This window comes from Arctopsyche grandis, chromosome 2, assembly GCF_051622035.1.
Source record: "Arctopsyche grandis isolate Sample6627 chromosome 2, ASM5162203v2, whole genome shotgun sequence".
NCBI classification, from domain to species: Eukaryota; Metazoa; Arthropoda; class Insecta; order Trichoptera; family Hydropsychidae; genus Arctopsyche; species Arctopsyche grandis.
In genome coordinates this window covers 24,358,952-24,368,468 of record NC_135356.1, presented here as the reverse complement: position 1 = coordinate 24,368,468, position 9,517 = coordinate 24,358,952, and the positions used below count along the sequence as shown (strand labels likewise).

General features: G+C 30.4%; 1 protein-coding gene across 2 annotated transcripts; it reads left to right on the top strand.

Moving 5' to 3' along the window:
• Positions 1-400: 400 nt before the first annotated feature.
• On the top strand, positions 401-8,727 carry LOC143921534 (lysosomal aspartic protease-like). 2 transcript variants are annotated; one of them, XM_077444876.1, is made up of 10 exons: positions 401-566; positions 2,007-2,133; positions 3,190-3,313; positions 3,508-3,626; positions 3,723-3,919; positions 4,232-4,357; positions 6,073-6,232; positions 6,317-6,409; positions 7,488-7,693; positions 8,541-8,727. In XM_077444876.1, exons 1-9 carry the CDS (start codon positions 493-495, stop codon positions 7,647-7,649), a joined length of 1,182 nt encoding a protein of 393 aa, XP_077301002.1. In that variant the 5' UTR covers positions 401-492; the 3' UTR covers positions 7,650-7,693; positions 8,541-8,727. The 2 variants fall into 2 exon arrangements, with proteins under 2 accessions (XP_077301002.1, XP_077300992.1); XM_077444866.1 differs by lacking the exon at positions 8,541-8,727 and having other exon boundaries at positions 7,488-7,931.
• Positions 8,728-9,517: the final 790 nt, after the last annotated feature.

Below are 9,517 nucleotides of genomic sequence, written 5' to 3'. Positions count from 1 at the left end.
ATCAACACTCTTAGAGATAAGTGGTCATAACCGAATGAATCAACCGCATATGACTAATCGTTGATTAATTCAGACGACTACATTTTGAGTCGGCTTGCAGCAATGTACATATGTAGTTATTAATTACATGTAATGGTCAGAAAATATTTGTATTGGATTCATCAAAATGTGCATTCTATAGAATAAGAAAATCATTCGCATGTAATAATTTAAACAAAGTTAAAATATAATTTCAACATGCGCAATACCAAAACAGAACTTCAACTGTTAATACAGCGATTAATAATTGACATTTTTACCAACGGAATTAAATTTGTATTCATTGTATGGACACTGTCTACATTGTTGTACTCACGTACATACATACATATGTATATAAGTCGATGAGTCAAGAGTTGTTGATTATAACTCGTGAATCGGCGAGGGACAATCGGGCTGCCAGTCGTGCTTTTCCCTCGTTTGAATTTGGTACTCTTGGAACGCTGCTTAGCCATGAACAAGTTTACTATGTGGATAATTCCATTCATTGGAATTTATTTTTCGGTCGCTATAAACGCTGAATTTGAGTAAGTTCCTGTCTTTCATTGCTTTTCTTTTTTAATATTTCAATAATCTAGTTGTTTCAAATACAACAAAGATCATTTATGTCTGCTGATATTTGTGAATATACAATAAAATGTATATTTATACAATATTTTGACATTTTCGTATCGTATTTTTTTACATTGAATGACTTTTATTGACCTTGTTAATTAAATTTCAATATATTAATTTTTCTCCATAAAAAAAGGAGAAATTTGTCTAATACCTACATATTATATCCAAGAATTTTATATCATATTTTTCATAATTAGTTTGAGTACAAAATATAATGAACTTTATATACATACATATATACGAATTATATTATAGTCGATCCGATGAGACTTACGAAAACCGAGCATGCTGTCGCATTCATGCATTTTAAGGACGTAAAATTATTTCTGAATTTTTTTTAAATATTTATTATTTAACTATAGGTATGTATATAATATTATTAAAATATAATTCAATGCAAGGTCTTTAATAATAATACTGTAAGTTTTTCTGTCCATAACATGACATTGACAATTACTTTTATCGTCTAAAAAATATAAATTTCCATTAATATAAAATACTAGTGCTTTTACCCGGCTTCACTCGGTATTTGTAATACGTATAAACCGCTTAAACATTTAATTATTTTTAATTTAATTTAATTTCTTTGAATAGTTTTATTTCATTTAAATTTATTTGAATAGTTTTATTTTATTTAAATTTATTTGAATAGTTTTATTTTATTTAAATTTATTTGAATAGTTTTATTTTATTTAAATTTATTTGAATAGTTTTATTTTATTTAAATTTATTTGAATATTCATTTGTTTTTCCACGAACCAACAATAGTTACATACATACATATATACAAAGTATCTTTTGAAATTATATATAAGATATACGTATTCCATAAATAAATTAATAATATCAACAACTTACGCATTTTATATTATATTAAAATATTATTAATGTAAATATTTCAAAATACGAAACACGAACTCAAAACTAACAAAAAAAAAATAAAGGTCAAATTCTACCGATCGCTATACGCACGAACAATGTTGTATTTCTTGACCAAAATACAATGCGAAACTGAAACGAAATGTAATTGGCCATCCCGTGTCGAGTGGAAGGTGAATGCGAAAGCATGTACATGTAGATCGGTTCGACTGTAGTGCTGAATTTCATAATTCAATATTAAGTAAAACTTTCACAATATTATATTATACGTATACTGTATATAATCATTCTAAAACTTACTGCTAAAAATATCGCTTTTTAATATACTAGAAATTTTCGATTAAAATTATTATTGCAATTCAAGTGATTCATAATCGATACAATACTAACCGACAATACATATATTCATCAAATAATATTTCGATATAATTAATCAAATTTTTTCGTAACCTTTCTTCAATTTACTATAGAATACCCCTAATACGACACCAATCTGCACGAGAGTTAATGTACGAGAAAGGTACGGAAGAATGTCATTTGCGAATGATTAAAAATACGCCAGATAACGATTCCATAGCATTGTATAAATATTTGGATGTACGTATAATTTCATTTCACTTTTCATACAAAATAAATTGATCATTTAACAACTCATATGTACATTTGTATTGATGTATAATAAACTCACTTGGACCGTAAACACATGCGATATGCTTTATAAAACTTCATTCAAAATTCCTGCAAACTTCATACAAAAAAAAGTATCGTTTAAAAGATTTAGTTTCAAACTTGCATTCATAGATATCATTCCAACAGATCTTTATCCAAAACATTGATAAATTTCTATGGTTTATAACTTGACTTTTGTTTATAAGGAATTTATTGATTATATTCCAAAAAAATAACATTCAGAAAATATTTCAAATCCGCAGTTATCTAAATAGACTGGTTTTTATCTTGCGTAGCATATTAATTTGTTATTATTTATTGTTTCTCCATTTTAAATGTATTTATTTTAATAATAAATTTTAAAAATATACATATGTACTTCTCAAATGAAAACTTTTAGTTAAATCAATAACAAACTGATCTATAAGATAGATATTAATTATTACGTAAAAATATATTGAAGTGTATATATGTACATATACATACATAGGTACATTTTATACAAAAATCGAACCACTACAGTTTGAGGAATACTAATCCGATCATTCATACGGTCAAAAAAAACTATAAAGAAGCTGTATTCCAATTTTCAAACTAATTGATTTAAAAGCTTAGTTATGTTTAATTTACAAAACCTATTATTTTTATAGTTACTTTGCGAAAAATACGCAGACTCTCGGAGTTTTCGGTAAATTCGAGCGGTCCATAATAAGTTAAGCCCACTTCTGATGCAAAAAAAAAAATTTTTGACATATAAAATTAAGTCAATAAATTAACGAGGAATATACATTTGAAAAATAAAATGGTATCCTTGAATACTCCACATACATTCATACATGATACTATAGGTATATACATATGTACATATATTCGATGTCATTATTCTGATCATTCGTATAGAATAATATTTTCAATTTATAACAATAATTTATCCAACAAATTGAAATCGAAATTAATTTAATTTTACATTATGCCCACATAAAGAGCGACTTCTACGGAAAGATAATTGTAGGACACCCCGGACAAGAATTTAACGTGATTTTTGACACAGCCTGGGCCGATTCTTGGATCATTTCGTCGAATTGCAATTTCAAAACTCCCGGATGTTGTGAGTACAATAAAATAAAAATAAAATTTAAATGATAAGCCACAAAATATGGAATGAAATGAAACGTCGATTGTTGTTTTCTAATCAGTACTGTACTGTGCGGTTTGGTGCTATCGTTTTAAAAACACATCATTGCTATTTTTAGACCCGCACATACAATTTACATCTTTGTGTATTCAATGTGCGAATTTCAGGGTTTCACAACAAGTACAATTCCAAGCATTCGAGTTCTTATCGAAAAAACGGAACAGAATTCGTAACCGGCGGTGCAAGTAAGAGTTTACAGGGCTACCTCTCTATGGACACCATAAAAGTATGCATATCAGTTGTTTTTGATTCATAGCAGCAGATTTCCGATTTTAGTCCAAAACTGCCTTAAATTTTAATCGATTCGAAATGCTCTTTGCAGATGGGCCACACCAACGTTACAAATCAAACGTTTGGCGAAATCACAGTGCTTCCATGGATGTATTTGTTTACCAAAGTCGACGGTCTAATCGGATTAGCATTTGATTCTTTGTCTGCGAACAAAATCAAACCAGTTTTCAGGAATCTATATACCCAGCACAAAATTAAAAAACCGATTTTTTCTGTCTATATAAGCAGGTAAATTAACAAAAAAAAAACCGTTTTCCAAGTTGTATAAATAAGTACATACATACGTATATCCATACTACATACATACATCTACACACAATCGCATATTTTACACTACATACGATCAATCGAATTGCTCTTTTTTAAAAAAAACTTACAAATATTCACCTATACAATACAGACATTACATGTATTGGTTCCTAAACGACGACTATCATTCGGTTTACCAATGCAGTATGGAGATGCAGTTTGAATACCTTGAATCTATGTACATAATTCATGAAAATTTACATATACATATGTATTGTATTTTCTTTTTAGGGATAAAACCACAGAGCATGGTGGGGTTATTTTGCTTGGCGCTTGGAGTTCTAAACACTGCTTTAATAACACTCTAGTTTTCGTGCCAGTATTTCCGCAGTTTTATTGGCAGTTTAAATTGGACAGGTGAGCATAATATATTATTCATGTGTAAATGCACATGTATACATACATACGTATATGTACCTGTACAAATAGTAGAAACATCATTTTCATCAAATTTGTAAGTAACAGACTTTTTTTGCAGTTTTTGGAAAATATACATAAATAATGTAAACGTTTTTACTAGCCTCTTTTCAGCTTGTTTTCAATATTTTACTGTATTCATTTATATGTTCTTATAGAATGCGCGAGACATACGTATGTTATTTCATCCAATATTTTTTTCTAAAAAGGATAATTAAAAAAAAATTACAACACTTTTAATGTTCCTTTAAAACATAAATAAATACATGGGCTGGTCACATCTGAATTCGAAATCAAAGTCAAAATCGAAGTAAAAATCAAAGTCGAAATCGATAATTAATTTTTTTATATATTCTGGCGGGTTCCCGGAAATATGCACTAAATTGCACTGAATAGTAGCGCAGTTTCAAGAAGTCATAATTTTGAAAGGCGTTGAAAAATAACCTAAGCAATAGAATTCCACAAAAAAAGGTTAGCACCCTGGAAAACATACAAATACCCCCTTGCCACTTTTTTGAGGAATTATATTGCGTTAGTCCTCCTTCATCGTCTTTGAAAGTTTGGATATTTCGAGAGTGCCACTATTTCGGGTGCATTTTTCCGGTAACCATTCTGGCGCGGCTTTGTCGCCGAGCGCTTTTTGCTGTGACGGTTATGTCAGCACGCGGTCTTTTCTGTCGCGCTAAATTCCGGTTATAATCTTCGTCCCAACTCTCGTTTCACGGTCATTTCACTGTGTGACCAATTCCCCAGATTACCTGCAATTACTTAATCGTATGCATAGAGCCGTACGAAGGGAGCGGCGGCCCCAGGTTTCAAAATCTGGGGGCGCCAAAATCGTCATCACACATTTGCGCCATCCATCTCACTTCACACGTTTTTATAATTATGTCCACTCATCTTCCTTGCAGCCTTCCTTTTCACCCTTTTACATTTTCTCGGGTACCATTCCAGCACTTTCCTTTTCCTATGATACCAAAATGAAAAGAAAAAAGTGCTCCCATAGTTTAGTCTAAATAATTCACTGAGCTAAGAATACTAAAATTAAACTGCAAGTTTGTTGATTGTAGTTGAAATCATCAGTTTTTCAATTCTATCATTTAATTTCGAAACCTTCCGGTCGGCATATCGACAATTATGGTAACCCTACTATGTACATATAGTGACTCTTTAGCAGATTTGCAGCGATACATAATATACATAAATATGTATGTATATTATGATTATATATTATTTTGAAAAATAACCTATGCGAATCGCGATAACTTTGGTAATAATTTTCCCCGCGATGCATTTTCAAGGCTTTTTATGAATGCTATAAAAATGTACTTTAACCCCAAAATACATCACAATCTGCGCATTGCGACGTTCACTACTTATGACACAATATACATACATACACTATTTTAATCTTACATATATAAAAGCATATTTTATATATTTACACCAGCAAAGGGGGCGTATTTTTTGCAACTACTGATATAGTTATAAACTGGATTAGTTCATCCAGTTTTATTAAATACGTACATATGTACGCCTATTATGAAAATACGCCTTCATCGGGTGAAAACACTATTGCTAGTCTAAAAATTAAGGCCAGGAATTGAAAATTTGATATTTGAAAAATAGCGATATATCGTAATGGTCGTTTTCAGCATTTCTTTCGTAAACGGTTTGAAAGTACAATACATCTGCACCACAAACTGTCAAGGAGCAATTGATACAAGCACGAAAATCATCATCGGTCCGGCTGATCAAGTCAAGAAATTAAACTACATGATTGGAGCTACAGAATTGTATTTTGGCCGATACATGGTAAGACAATACATACACTTTTAATACTATTCAGAAATGTTTGACCGCTATTAAACGTGACGCGAATGTTCATTAATTCCGCAGATACCTTGCGATCTAGTGCCGAAAATACCGAAAGTGAACTTTACAATCGCTGGCCATAATTTCACTCTGCACGGATCTGACATTGCCCAAGAAGTAAGTTCTTTTACGTACATATATTTATGTAATTCCCAAACGTGGGATACTCGAGGGGTTGTTTAATACTTGCCTTGCTGTGCGAAAAAAATCCGCAAGCCACTGTGCTGGACGCCGAGCGTCCAATTAAAAAATTTGTGTTTTAAGTTAAAACAATGCAAAATCTGCGAGATCAATTATTGTAATTAGCTAGAAAAATCATTCTATCGTGTACTAAACGTTTAATAGAATAAAATCAGTACAAGAAATGAAAAATAAATAGAGACTGAAGCAATGCCATCATTCCAAGTCGGATGTCATTCTCTCACTGAATTTCCATTCTATAAATACAAAGTTCTTCCCGCGAAAATAAATATTTCTGTTGATATTGATCAATGTTTTTATTTCGTAATGACATAATTCGAATCGTAGAGGTTTTGAAGAGGAATGGATAAAATATGAAAACCCTGCATTCAGTATATTTGGATATATAAAATAAAATACAACAATTGGCCACTCGCTATCCATCACAGTGCGGCAAGGGTGTGCGAAAAAAATTGACAGTGATATCAAAAGATACAAAAATTTAAATTGAAAGATACATTCGTACATTGGTACAAACTGAAAAACATGTTGAGCATGGTATACAACCATTCATATTTTTTTTTTGTATTTTTGCCAAACATTGAATGACAAATTGAACGAAATAAGTTTTGACAAGTTTTATTGACTTTAAAAAATTTTAAATTCATATCCGACTATTTGACACAAGTTACATGTGATTCCAACTTGCTAACAAATTATACTGGAATTTGTAATTTCATATAATAAAAAACTAAATTTGACAATTCATAATAGTTCAAAGACGATTTTCAATATATTGGTCTAACATTAAATATATTATTAACGGAATAGTTTTTGAAAGTCTAATGTAAAAAAATAGACAACAGAGATTATCTCATGTTGTTTCTTATAGGGGTTACAACTTATGGAAATGGTCACAAAAGGCTGGCTATGTGTACATATGTACATACATATATGAAAAAAATTCTACTTAAGAATCTCACTAGTTATCAATTGAATAAATGTATAATTTCAGATGAGCAATAATTTTGGAAAGATATGTCTATCGATATTTGTGCCGTCGTCTTTACCAGATACGGAAGCCACCATCTGGTTCCTCGGTGGAGCTTTTCTGGAGAGAGCTTACACCGTATTCGATATGGGAAAACGCATGATTGGATTTGCCCAAACTAGATAAAAATATAATATCATATTCACACTAACCAATGAAATCATACACAGATATAATGATTTTAGTTAAGTAACAACAATATATAATAGTGCGTATGCACTAAACCAACGAAGTGGACCAGTGGCGTACAAAATATCGAAATAAAAATTATATATCGAAAATTAAATTAAATATCAAAATTAAAACTATAATTATTATTATAAAATTAAATTCAAATATAAAAACTAAAATTGTAATTATTATATCAAAATCAAAATTAAATAAAAAAAGTTAAAACAGAATATACACAATTTGAAAGAAATTTCGAGATTGAGCTAAAAATAGATCATCAACTATTATATACAGGTAATCCTCGACTCAATATTAAACGAAGCTTGAGAGCGAATAGAGCGGCGGGTTGCAACATTTTTGATGTCGTGACACGCTCCTCTATTCGCATCCAAGCATCATTTGATATTTCCGACAAAAATCATCTCTGTGCTGATTTTTTTTTCCTTTCTTTTGATATAACCGACACACGTGTGGAACGCGAGCATAATGTCACATAAATTTTTCTCAAAAGACAGTGGATGTAGGTAACAACTTTTTTTTAACAAAAAGATTTTTTTTTGCTCGCAAGCAGAGAAATCATAATATTTATCCGATCATAAGTCAAAGCATCGTTAGTCAAGGAATACCTCTATGTGATTGTTGATGATCTAATTTTGGCTTCATCTCGAAAATTTATTTGAATTGTGTATATTCTGTTTTATCTTTCGATATTTAACTTCAATTTAAATATAATAATTATAATTTTAATTTTAAAGTAATAATCATAATTTTAATTTTGATATTTAATTAAATTTTTTAAATTAAATTTTCAATATATAATTTTTATTTCGATATTTTGTACGCCACTGGTCCCAAATAAATTTGTCTTCGTTGGCTTAGTGCGTACGGACCATAATACCCGTTTTATACCTAGTATACATACATATTCTTTTACAGATATGTATATATTTTTTATTCCACAGTTTTGCACTCAAAAGTCACAACTGAAATTATAATTATAATACTTACGTTTTAATAAAATAAATATGTATACAAACAAATGTCTTTTACATTAAAACTTATTTTTTTAAGCACAGTCTGAATTCACATGTATTTATAATATATAGGAAAATATTTTCAAACATAAATTTTATGTACATACATAAAACGGTTTCTCATTAAATCAACAAAAGTATCCGACCCTCACTATGTCACCACTATTTGACTCTGATTTCAAAATTTATATATGTACAAGATTAATACCATAAGTGTAGCTCGGGAGCAGCCCGTAATTGTATCATGGGAAAAATATGACTTTAAAAAAAATCGGCATAGTTAAGGTGGATTAAGATTGAAAAAAGCTTTCAAAAAAACTCTTTTAAGGACTGCGATCCTTTTCAAAACCCATTGACGGTTTCAGCTAACATACCAATACATTGTATACCAATTTATTTTTTTAGTATTAAATCAAAAGCTGTGGATATTTATACCTGATATACAAATATGTGTAGAACTATCTAACACATACATTTTTATTTAATGATTCGTTTGTCTCTCGACGCTCCGTGCGAAAGGACGTATGAACGACACTATGTATGTGCGAGCGTTCCTATCACAGCGTACGCCATTACTTCAAAAACCACGCCTTTTCAACTTAAGCCACAGACACCACTCACAAAACGAACACTAAAAGGAACACATCACACGTTGGCACCATGCGACGAACCACCTTAAGGAAACGGATGAAGACGCTACGTCCCAAGCCCTTCAACCAGACTGCACTAAGACCTCTGAGATGGACACCTGTTGTCAGATTCCAAAAAAAACTGTCAAATATCAGATCA

Coding starts and splice junctions, on each gene's coding strand:
- LOC143921534 (XM_077444876.1), top strand. CDS start 493: ATGAACAAGTTTACTATGTGGATAATTCCATTCATTGGAATTTATTTT. Junction 2,134..3,189: donor CATTGTATAAATATTTGGAT/GTACGTATAATT, acceptor GCCCACATAAAG/AGCGACTTCTACGGAAAGAT. Junction 3,314..3,507: donor TTTCAAAACTCCCGGATGTT/GTGAGTACAATA, acceptor TGCGAATTTCAG/GGTTTCACAACAAGTACAAT.